The sequence below is a fragment of the Euleptes europaea genome, chromosome 7, assembly GCF_029931775.1.
Source record: "Euleptes europaea isolate rEulEur1 chromosome 7, rEulEur1.hap1, whole genome shotgun sequence".
Lineage (NCBI taxonomy): Eukaryota > Metazoa > Chordata > Lepidosauria > Squamata > Sphaerodactylidae > Euleptes > Euleptes europaea.
The window spans coordinates 73,750,883-73,763,219 of record NC_079318.1 but is presented as its reverse complement, the minus strand read 5'-3'; the positions used below and the strand labels follow the sequence as shown (position 1 = coordinate 73,763,219).

The 12,337-nt window shown below is 44.3% G+C and overlaps 1 protein-coding gene across 1 annotated transcript in view; it reads right to left on the bottom strand.

Moving 5' to 3' along the window:
• Positions 1–4,692: 4,692 nt before the first annotated feature.
• Positions 4,693–12,337, bottom strand: part of PINX1 (PIN2 (TERF1) interacting telomerase inhibitor 1) — a 49,844-nt gene continuing 42,199 nt past the window's right edge. Inside the window, exon 7 of the mRNA XM_056852722.1 lies at positions 4,693–5,347. Within this exon, the coding sequence (XP_056708700.1) occupies positions 4,748–5,347 (600 nt within the window). The 3' untranslated portion in view covers positions 4,693–4,747. The remainder of the gene's footprint in view (positions 5,348–12,337) is intronic.

The window sequence follows — 12,337 nt, the reverse complement described above, 5'->3', positions numbered from 1 at the left end:
GAAAACTAAGCAGGGTCAGTCCTTGGATGGGAGACCACCAAGGAAGATCAGGGTTGCTGGGCAGAGGAAGGCAATGGCAAACCACCTCTGTTCATCTCTCGCCTTGAAAACCCTCCGGGGTGGACCTTCATGGGAACTCTGTAAGTCAGTTGCAACTTGACTGTACACAAATTATATTTTGACCATTATGCTCATCAAGCTCCTCAGAACTTCCTCTCCCAGCTCACCCTGTTCCTTTTCTTCCCTTCTGGCCTCACAACCAGCCTGTAAGACTGCGGCAGCCCACTTTTGGCTCAGCTGCAGAGCATTTGCTTATGCATGCAGAAGGTCCTGGGTTCAATCATGGCATTTCCAGTTAAAAAGTAGAAAAGAGCAAGAGTCCTGTAGCACCTTAAAGACTGACAAAATTTCTGGCAGGGTGTGCGCTTTCGTGAGCTACAGCTCACTTCTTCAGATACAGCTAGAATGTGAGTCCATCTGCCTTCAAGTAGAGAAGAGTGAATTAGGATACCCAATAGCAATAGCATGTAAATGTCAATAGCAGGTAAATGACATTAGCAGGCATGACTGGACTAGGTGTGATATGCAGAGGGGTAGTGTGTGTGTTAGGTGATGTCAAGTCGCTTCCAACTCATGGCGACCCTATGAATCAAAGTCCTCCAAAATGTCCTATCTTTGACAGCCTTGCTCAGATCTTGCAAATTGAGGGCTGTGACTTCCTTTATTGAGTCAATCCATCTCTTGTTGGGTCTTTCTCTTTTCCTGCTGCCCTAAACTTTTCCTATGATGAGAGGGGTAGTAGGCGTGGAGAAATCAGCATTGCTAATGAGACATGAATCCCAGGTCTCTAGTCAATCTGGGAGAATGGATTGTCTTGAAGTTCATTATTAGTTCAGCAGTCTCTATTTCTAAACTCTCTTCGAAATCCCTTTGTAACAGAACTGCTACTCTTAAATCAGCAACTAAAAGTTAAAATGTTCCCCCACTGTTTTTTGAATGTTGTGCTGCTACACAGGGAACAGTGACCACTATGCTATTAAGGCCAGCATGTATGCAAAGGAAAGGTTGCCCCCAAAGTCCAACCCAACCACATGCTATTTCAGAAGAGGACACCTCTAAAAAACAAGAGGATTAGTCAACAGGTAACTGAAAGGGAAGCCCTAACCAAGATCAGCCCAGTCTGATCTTGTCAGATCTCGGAAGCTAAGCAGGGTCAACCCTGGCAAGTATTTGGATGGGAGGCCTCCAAGGAATACCAGGGTCGTGATGCGGAGGCAGGCAATGGCAAATCACCTCTGAACGTATCTTGCCTTGAAAACCCCACCAGTGAGATGTGACTTGATGGCAAAAAAACCCCCAAACAAACAAAACCCAAAAAACTCAAAGGGAGAGTCCAGAGGCTTAAAAGCTTTCAGGATTCTTATGATTAATTTAAGTCACAGTAATTGAAGCTTGAAGAGCCCCGTGGCGCAGAGTGGTAAGCTGCAGTACTGCAGTCCAAGCTCTGCTCACGACCTGAGTTTGATCCCGACGGAAGTTGAGTTCAGGTAGCCGGCTCAAGGTTGATTCAGCCTTCCATCCTTCCGAGGTCGGTAAGATGAGTACCCAGCTTGCTGGGGGTAAGGGAAGACTGGGGAAGGCACTGGCAAACCACCCCGCAAAGTCTGCCTAGTAAATGTCGGGATGTGACATCACCCCATGGGTCAGGAATGACCCGGTGCTTTCACAGGGGACCTTTACCTTTTAAATTGAAGCTTAGTTGGACTGTATACTACAGATTAGAAAAGGTACCATCAATTTAAGAGGGTGCCAGTATAGCTGGTTAGCAAGCAGAATTAAGGAAGCCATAAAAGGCAAGGAGGATTCCTTTAACAGAGATCTTGACCAAACAAGATGAAAACAAAGGATCCTGAGATGCTCAGAAGAAAGGCATATAAACAAACACACATGTATTGTGGCAAAACAAATGTAAGCTGACAATCAGAGGAGTGGGAAAAGAATATGAATACATTGCTAGAAATTAAGAAAAAAGCTATTTAAAATTTCTTTAATTTTTTAAATGCCCTTGTATCCATTCGCAGAGTGGTCACATTTGGAACACTATGTCCTAGCTGCCATATCTGGAAAAGGGTATCGTAGAGCAAGAGAAGGTGCAGAAAAGGGAAACTCAAATGTTAAGGGAGTTGGATCACCTTCCTTGTGAAGCACAGCTAAGGAGTTTGTGGTTTTTTCAGTTTATAGAAAAGATGGCTGAGGAGGACAGAACCCAGACTTACACTACTATGCATGAGATGGAAACAGATTTAGAGAATTTTTCCTTCTTCTCCCATAAAACTGCAACTTTTGAGGTTGATACAACAGATTCGGAACAGACAAAAGCAATTTTTTCAGCCAGCAAGTACTTAATTGTCGAATTCACTGACACAAGTAATTGCCCTCAATGCATCTTGCAACAATGAAAGGGGTACCCTGCTGGATCAGACAGGGGTCCATCCATTTAGTTCAGCATCCTGTTCCACTGGGTGTCCAACCAATTGCCCTGGAGGGCCAGGAAAGAGGGCGCATAGGCCAACCTCCCCCCCTCCCCGCTGCCTCCACCACTGGAGTTTGGAGATTTGCTGCCTCTGTAGTCACTGTGCAGGTAGCTATTCCACAAATCTGTCTATCCCTTTGTAGAGTTATCTATGCATATGGCTGTCATCCACTGGAAGGGAACTCCACACTTTAACTACTTGTTGAGCGAAGATGGCTTAGGTAGCTTTTTGCTTCTAGAATGGAAACTCTCCTTTCGGCCAAATTTCATTTGTATGGTAAACCTCACAAATTACCAGTAATAGATTAGAGCTATAAAGGAGGGGAAAAGGCACACAAAATATTCACTTAAGGCCTTTGGCCTAAGTTTTATTTTGTTCTTCTGAAGACTATAAAGGGGGGGAAGAAAGTCACAAATGACAAATCTTGAGTTAGAAATCAAGGTCAAAGGGTATCTTTTGGTTAATGCATTAATAGGCAGGGGGCGCGTTTCACCTGGAGTAATTTATTCCCTGCACCCAAATGTACCATACTTTTGAAGTGTGTATACAAAATGAAAGGAATGCAGATTTTGCAAATTACAACCATCCCCTCCCCCCCATAATCTCTGCCGCACCATTTACCTAGAGCTCTGCTGTAGACCGTTGATGGCTCAGGGGTACAAAACTCAAAAAAGCATGGTAGCAAGGCCATATCCGATGCCATTGAAGTTGCCAAGGACATTTGTACATTGCCTTGTAAAAGCAACTTGAGAATTCCATTAAATCAATACATTTTATGAATAAACCTGGCACTGAGGAAATGAAACATCGAAACATGTTTTGTTATTTTGCTAGATATTTAGAAGAATTACTGTAGGCACAACACAATCTCCATAAAGTATCAATGTCCTCATTTTTCTGTTTAGCACATGATAATTGGATCCTCTACAGGCCACTTGGTTTTACTTAATTATTTGATAACCCACCTCTCCATCCCAAACCGTTGGGATGGATTTTCAGAGGAATGTCAGCGCAAGCAGGTCAAGGTCTCAGCATGGTATAAAACTAGGGCCAAATAGAATTGTTCACACATTGCCATATTGTAGGTAGCAAAGAAGATTCTTTCTTAGGGACATTCTTATTTTATTCAGAGTGGGATTTAGGACCCTTGACTGGCATTATAACCAGCCTGGAAGCAGAATCTTGCTAGCTCCAAGCTTTGTATGAAGTAGAATGGCCCATGTACCACTGAAGCATAAGAATCCATCTGATTTTTGAATAAAAGTATAATATTCCTCAATATGTGAAAGCCAGGATCTAGCTTGTGTGTGCATCTCTCACTTTTTTAAAAAGTCATCCTAAACAGTATAGTTAAAACCATATACTCATAAATTAGGCTTTGCTTTCCAGAAGAGACAGGGAAATTTGTGAAATGGTAGCCCAAAACACACCAGAAGGCCAAATGCCTCTTACAGAGGGAGTAATCAAGGACAATTTTGGCAGTTTCTCAAGATTATCAAATGCTGGAGTTTCACGTATTTGAAACAGGAGTGGCTGCAAGACAAAAAGGGGACTCCCCCCCCCCATTCCGTGACCCCTCCCCATGGCTGGAAATATGAAGCTGCAACTGGGTGGGGTGCATTTTGCCAGGCCTGCCATACACATGGGAGTGTGCAACTGTGCCAAGACTTCAAGAGATGAAATGTTTGAATCAAAAACTGAATCCTATCTATTTTGCAGAGGGATAGCTATTAACAGGGGCAGACAGGGATGTTAAAAACAGCCCTGGAGAAAACCGAGAGAAATGGCACTGCAGGGCGTCTTGGCCTCCTCCTGGCTGCCAACGGCCCACCAGGAATTTTCCCGGTATGATAAAGGGCTCCATCCCTGGATATTAGTGGAGTAGGAATTAAAGAAGGGTTCCTTAGCCAATTGGAAAACCTCATTTACAGAAATGGTCTTGAACAAGACAGAACACTGCTTGTAACACCCTGATCACTTTCCTGATACTGCTTTTCCTCTGCTTACAGCACCAGATCTTAAATCGCAATGGTGAGAAGGAGCAATCAACCAGTCACAGCCATAAAAACAGTTCCAACACTACTCTGGTGAGGTAATCAAAATAATCTTACACAAATCAGGATACATGTGGATACCAGGCGAATGTGTTTGTACAACCAAAAGATAATCTAACATCAAAAGATAACCTAGTGTCAAAGGTCTCAAGAGTTGTGTCAACTGGAGTGTTTCTTCTTTTTCTTTTTCTGGCTGCCTTCTCCGACATCTTCAGCTGTATCTCTACTGAGCTTTGTGTGCTTCTTCTTGTTCTTCTTCTTTGGTTTTGGTACTTCAGAGTCACTGTTTTCCACACTAGATGTTCCAGTGAAACATGATCCTCTCTCTTGGGTGCCATGCTGGGATTCACTGGGGGTAAGACTGCCCCCCAGGCCCAAGCGCTTAGATTTCTTCTTCTTCTTTGGCTTCCCTGAGTCCCGCTCGCCCACTTCTTCACCACTTGAATCAAGCATCCTGGGACATTTCACCTTTGGTTCATCATGGCTGTCCTCATTCTCAGGCCTGGCGTGCTTGTGGGTCTTTCTCTTCTTCTTTGATTGGGCTCCCAAATGCTCCTGCTGCTCTCCCACCACTGGAGGTGGATCAGGTGACATGATGTCCCCCCCATCCTGGGCTTTCTTCAGTTTCGCCATGCGCTTAGCAAAATATTCTTGCACGGTAAGAGCACTAGTCACAGTATTGTCCGTGTCGACATGCTCAGGTGAGTAATTTCCCTCCTTTGGGTCCTCCTCTAGAGAGTCGGCATCAGCAGCATCAGCCTAAGAAGTAAAAGAGGAAATGAGGTGAGAAATGGTTGGTTTGAAATGAGGACAGCTAACGGACCATAATTTCTTTTAATGGACAGACTTCTGCGGCCAGTTCCTGTTCTGTCTCTCAACGCTAGTAAGACAGGCCTTTAATTATTTTGATTATTTTAAATTTTTTAACTTATATCCCGTCCTTTCTCCCAGACAAGGTTTCTTTTTACCAGCCCTGTATGGCAGCTTTGCAGGGACTCATCCCATATTAAATTCAGCACCTGTACCGTAACCTCTTCTGGTGCACTCTGTAACACAGCCCATTCCTGACCTCAAAGGACAAAAGTCCTTTGGAGGCCCAAAAGGGGCTGCACCGGCTAAGTGGCACAGCTGTCGGCAGCCGTGCCACTTATGCTGTCCAGGTTGGCACGGACACCAGTGGGGGGACCTGGATGCCGGTCTCCTGGTGCTGCCATGGCAGTGCCACCCAGGAACGCTGGGCCTTCCGCTGGCGCAAAGCTACACGCCGGCATCCCGGGGGGGGGGCGTTCCTGGGGCGTGCCGGGGGAGGAGCTGCCAATTCCACTATGTGTCTCAGAATCCAGGCAGAAGAAGAGCAATGCAGAATATGGATGATCAGGGGAGGGGTCTCAGATGACCCCTCAAAGAGCTGAGGAAGCGCCACTAATAATAGGTATTTGGACTTCCCACCCCAAAACAGAAATTTTGAAGCCGTAGGGGAGAAATCAGAAATCTGGGGGAAACTGAAATACATGCAGTACTTATTTTCTTATCACATTAAACTTATGCGACTGATTTAAGAACATAAATCGGCCCAACTCCTTGCGAGTCGGATGACTGGGCTATCACGACAGGCTGTTCCTGCTTGTGGCAGCTACTGCAGAAGTGATTTACTCAACCTCCTACCCGTAGGAAAGGGGAAGCGATTTACACAGTAACGGTCTAATTCTGTAGCTTGTTTTCCATAAAAATCTTCCAACTATACAGTTTTAGAAAGTATTCTGAAAGAGCCAAACCTTGTCTTAAGAAGAATTGCATTCTTTCAATAAAAGAAAATATTTCACAGGAGTTTTTTCAGTGTTTCCCTCAAATGTCCAAATTTTTAGGACTTCACATCTCTATTTGTAAAGGGGAGAGGAGTTGCCCTCGACACCTACTCACCCTTACACTGTGCATACTTGGCATGGGGTATGTCCTGGCAGGGGGAAAGGGGTACGTTTTATATTCCCACCCATCTTCTCAGAGTAGAAGCTCCATGACACCCCCTTCCCAGATTGATGGGGACATGGGTTAGCCTGATAGATTTTTCCTGCAAAAGCATTTTATTTTAAAAAAATCTGGTTTAAATTTTAAACACCTGATTTAAATCAAGATTTTTTTTAAAAAAAGCATTGATTTTTATCTATCTAAAGATAGTTTTTAATTAAGATAATTATAGTTCTAAGGTGGGGAAGGCAATGGCAAACCACCCTGTAAACATAGTCTGCCTAGTAAACGTCGGGATGTGACGTCACCCCATGGGTCAGTAATGACCTGGTGCTTGCACAGGGGACTACCTTTACCTTTATCTATAGTTCTAAGGTATCTCACCATGGAATGCATTTGTTTTTTTTTGCTGTCATGTCATAGCTGATTTATGATGACCCCACTGGGTTTTCAAGGAAAGAAACCTCTTGAGGTAGCTTGCTATTGCCTGCTTCCATGTCACAACCCAGGTATTTCTTGGAGGTCTTGCACCCAAATACTAACCAGGGTTGGGGCTGAGAGCGTTTTAATGGCCCAAGGTCAACCGGCAAGCTTCTATGATGAGAATGGGGATCTGAACCTGGGTTTCCCAGATCCTAGTCTGAAGCCTTAACTGATACACCACACTGGCTGTCCATCATGAAATAGGGATTATTAATTTGTAATTATTTAGTATGAGACAATATATTCATGTGATATTTGAAATTTTTTTATAGAGTTCTAGTCATTCATGAATTAGGGGCCCAATTCCATGTTGTCCCAGAGACTTCTGTAAAGATTATTTAGGCTAATATCTTCTGTCTACCCAATAAGATGGGTTAGTGTACAGTCTAGAAGATGCTTACTCCTACAGTTGTTAAACTGGATTTGAGTCTTTGTTTTCTGATACAGCTATAAAACAAAACTGAAAAGTTTCACAACAAATTATGTTAAAATGTGTAGCGCCTCCCCTCTAAAAACGAAACCAGCATCTATCTCTGAGTTAAGAAGGTGTATCAAGGTTATAACAACCAGCAAGGATGGACTTTTTGAGAACCATGATTAAATCAACTCTTCCAGCTAGTGATTCAAATCATGATTTAAGAGATTATGATCCACCCTGTGAGCGAGGGCCATTGCTGCTGCAGAAGCCACTCTTTGGAACCTCTTTACCAACCCACTTCATTGTTCTCTTTCTGACCTTGATTGAGAAGCTAGATGCCCCTGGCTGCTGTACTAGAGCTCAAGGAGGGGCCTGCAGTTCTCCTTGAATAACAGCTGATCTCCTGGCTTGCAGAGGTAAGCTCCCCTGGTGGAAATGGCAGCTTTGGCAGGCGGACTCTTTGGCATCATGCCTCTGCTGAGCTCCCTCACCCTCCCAAATCCTCCAGGAATTTCCCAAGCCGGACTTGGCAACCCTAACTGTTACTGCCCTTGCCTCCTGCCTGTTGTATTTTTAAGCCGTCCGAATGATTCAGCCCAAGTTAAGATGCTTTCAAATCAACGCACGGTCTCAGTGAAAACAAAAGTGAAGCGCCTGCTTAGCTCACTCCTGCTGAATCCAATTGGACTTAGATCCAGCCAAACTGTGCGCATTTTGTGTTGACGTTACTTTTCAGTCACATTTAATACGGCATTTTCTAGCCTTGCCTGTTGGTGTGCTGCAAACAAACCAAATTTCTCGAATTAGCGTCTTGGATTGTGGAAGGGGCAGGGGTGGTAGCAAAGGACATTTTGGCCCATCTTTGTGCGTTTGTTGTCCTTCCAACCTCAGAATGACTGACGCCACATTTTACACCATGATGAACGCCTTCTCCCCCTCAACACCACCAATTACTTCAACAACCAAGGCCTGCCCCACCACAGATAAGCCGCCTTTACAAACTTTTTTGTTGTTTAACTTCCTTTGCGAATGCCTCCATCGACAAGGTAATGGCGGTAATTGAGTGTGGATGAAGGAGGTATGGGGAGAGAAAATTAAACAGAAGGAGACCAGGATTTAATTACTTCCAAACCAACAGGAGACAAGCACAAACTCCGTCTCTGCCCTGAACAGTGGAGTTCAGAGAAACCCATGATGCCTGAAAGCAAGAACGCCAGCCAGAAACTCTGGTATCGATAGGAATTTTAATAACCACGGGCTGCTGAACAAGGAGCCAGCGGGGCATGGAGACAGGTAAAAGCCATGTCAGGCCCAAATCAAAACTCACACATTCAATTCTGGGGCACTCGGAGAGAGTCATTAATCACTTGACAAATACAGGCAAATGCCAGGAACACTCCCCACCTCTTTGCATGACAGACCTCTGCAGGAAGTCACGGAAACCAGGCAGAACGGAGTCCAGCCATTGTGAAGCGGGCACCCAAACCATCAACCCAAAGGTTCATCTTGCTTTCAAACGGACTGCTGTGGCCACTGAAAGTTGGGTGGGAGGCTCTACTGTGCTGCCACTATCAAGGGGTGACCAAAGGGGAGGATCCCCCAAGTCTTTTGTGGTGGCCACTGGAAGCAGGGTCAACACTGAACAGATGTTTGGCTGCTGAATGGCCAGCAAGTGCCCCATACCCACAGCTGCTCCTCTCTCAGATGCCACCTTTCACTACCCACTGGGCAGGATGTAGGTCTCCTGTGTCACTGCTCAGCAGCAGCTGAGAACTACATCCACCCCTACTGGCCAAACAATCTTCTGGGCTGCTCGTCTGGTAGCTCAGATTTATCTAAGACATTTATACCCTTGTAGTAAGTGGTAAGCTGCAGTATTGCAGTCCAAGCTCTGCTCACGACCTGAGTTCAATCCCAATGGAAGTCGGTTTCAGGCAGCCGGCTCAAGGTTGACTCAGCCTTCCATCCATCCAAGATCGGTAAAATGAGTACCCGGCTTGCTGGGGGTAAAGCGTAGATGACTGGGGAAGGCAATGGCAAACCACCCCATAAACGAAGTCTGTCTAGTAAACATTGGGATGTGATGTCACCCCATGGGTCAGGAATGACCCAGTGCTTGTTGTACTATATAGTCATCAAGGCTGGCACCCAAGATGGCTGACAAACAAAAGTTAAAAATCAGAACACAGTAAAACAGCCCCAGACCCCAAATCACATAAGACAACAAATGAGCTAGATAACAACTGTAAAACCATGGGCCAGAATAAAATGGATTTCTAAAAGCATAACATTAAACAAAATTCAGTATAGCTCAGAAGGAGATTAAACTCGTTAACTCAAACAGGACAGCCAGGATGGTGAAGTGCTTAGAGTGCAAAACTGTGTACTGGGAGACCCAAGTTCCAATCCCCACTCTCCCATGCACATTCACTGGATGACTTTTGGCCAGTCAAACTCTCTCAGACTAACCTACTTTGCTGGGTTGTTGAGGATAAACACTTTAAAGCCCCACTAGGGAGAAAGGTGAGGTATAAACGTCTAAACAAATACAATAAAAACTCAGAAGAAGAAAATGTTTTTGTTTGGCACTGAAAACCTACAGGTTTGGCACTAGGAGAAGCACAGTGGGAAGAGATTGTTCCCCTAGCACGAAGAGTGTGCTAGATGAAGGGAGAGAAGTGACGGCAAGAATTACAAGAATGAGGGAGGCCTTTCCTTTGTCCAACTAGAAATGATCCATTGGGCCAACAAATTCCTGTGCTCTGCCCAGAAGCCAGTATTATAAGATGATGAGAGAATCAGAAATCCATCCAGGGACCCAACCAAGAAGAGTTAGGGAACGATTTTATGGACTCAGTGATCTGATGAGCAGTGGAAATCTGTTTGTACGTCTGCTCTAGACACTTCCCAGAGTGTGAATAATAAAAGAAAACCATTATAAAATTTTATGTGAATGGAAATTTGACTCCTGACAAGCCACAGGAGATCTATAAATCGACTAGGCCAAACTGTCCAAAGAGCGGCAGCATTGATGTGGCCAGCTTTGGACACATATGTTGAATTGCACATAACTTAAGAATTATTGGGCAGATACAATCCAATATATTGAATGTATTATTAAGAGTGTAATTCCACGAAGTCCTGGAGTTATTCCTTAAAAATGATCAAGCAGTGTATGTTGAAGCACTAAATTTACGCCTGGAGGAGAATATGCTTGTAACAGCAAAAATCCAAGAAACTTTTCAAGAGCAAACAAAAAATTCCACTTAATAACTGGAAGCTTATAACCTATGTTAGTAAACTTAAATTGTAGGTAACATCGTGACAGCAAGAGTTTTAGGAAACACCGGGCCTTTTTGTTAGCTTTGGAGTAATTCAACCTGAATTAAGTAGCAGTGGAATGGTTTTGCTCTGATAAAATAATATGAATTACAGCACATTTGGGGGAATTTCTGTTCTTTTGGAATTTCATTTTAAGAAAGTCTGTGGGTTAGATGAAGCTAGCTTTATTATTCAACCTCACCCAAATTCTGTTTCTTACTGTAGCCACCTTCCTACATGGCTTTTGTCCCTGCTGGTCCCATGAACCTCAGCATACCATCCTCCCCCTTTCACCTGCAGAAAACCTGGGTGTATTTAACCCCATATCTGTTTTTTTAAGTGTGCAAACTCATGCTTTGGCTTTATGTACTTCAAAATTTATAGTAAACTATCTTAAACACCTATAACCCCCTTAAAGCATGCCAGGTAACTACAAGCAGCCAGCCAAAGATACGGGTGGTTATTTCAAAGCAATGTACTTTCTCCTGCCCACTGAAGGTCTCTCCTCAGATTTCTCTTCTTGGCTTTCTCCCCCTTTTTTGGGGCCACTCCCTTTCCCATATCTTATTTTCCACCCTGCACCTGCCCCCTTTATCATTTTGTTTCCCCTTTCCAAAGTCCATTTTCCATCTTTCCTACGGCCTTCTCTCTGCCCTGCCTCTCTGTAAAATCTGAGCAGCCAATGGCATCCAGAGGCCCTTTTGCCCGCCTTGCCTCTCCGTGACATCAGGATAATATACCCAATCACTGCCAGAAGCTTCTTCCTCACAGCCATGAGATTTCTGGCTGCATTACAATAAAAATGGAAAGCAAGCAGGGAAATGTGGGTTCAAATTCCCACTCAGACACAAAGCTTACCTCGTTCAGTTACTAATTCTCACCCCACCATACCTTACATGGTTGCTGTTAGATAAAAACTGATAGGAAAAACTGCATATCTCTGAGCACTTTGAAAGAAGGGCAAGAAGCAAATGTTATGAAATAAAAGTAAATGGAACTTTTTGCAAATCTTAAAGGATACAAATTCCAGCATCTCTGCTAGGCCTCCGGTCTCAAGACCTCCCCCCCCCCCACTTCCTGGTATGCTTTCTGTATGAGTTACTGTTCTGGACAGCTAGTTCTGCTGTCTCTCTGCATCAAGAGTGATTGAATGAACCAATAACACCTAATGGCAGAGAAGTGACAGAATGACCTGCCCTTTGTGAAGGACGATTGCAAGATTGCAAAGCCAGATCAGAGAATTCATGCAAACACAGAGTGAACAGCCTCTTCTGTGTCTGGGTGCTCCAGCTCCCAGGAGACTATAGTTTGTTTTTAAGGGTTATTTTTTGCAGCACACGAACCCGCTTGAGATTTGCTGACATGTTTATTGCGGCGCAAGCCTCCCTCAGATACATAGCAAGGTATGAAAATGGTACGGACGCACATCTAGCTGGGACTACGTGATGGTGGTGGTGGGGAGAGTGAGAGTGACTGTTTTGCGAAGTGAGAGGAGCAGACACTCCCTTTGATGAATATCTTTTTGCATTTTGATTCGTGCAGTGGCGTAGATCAAGTCAAAG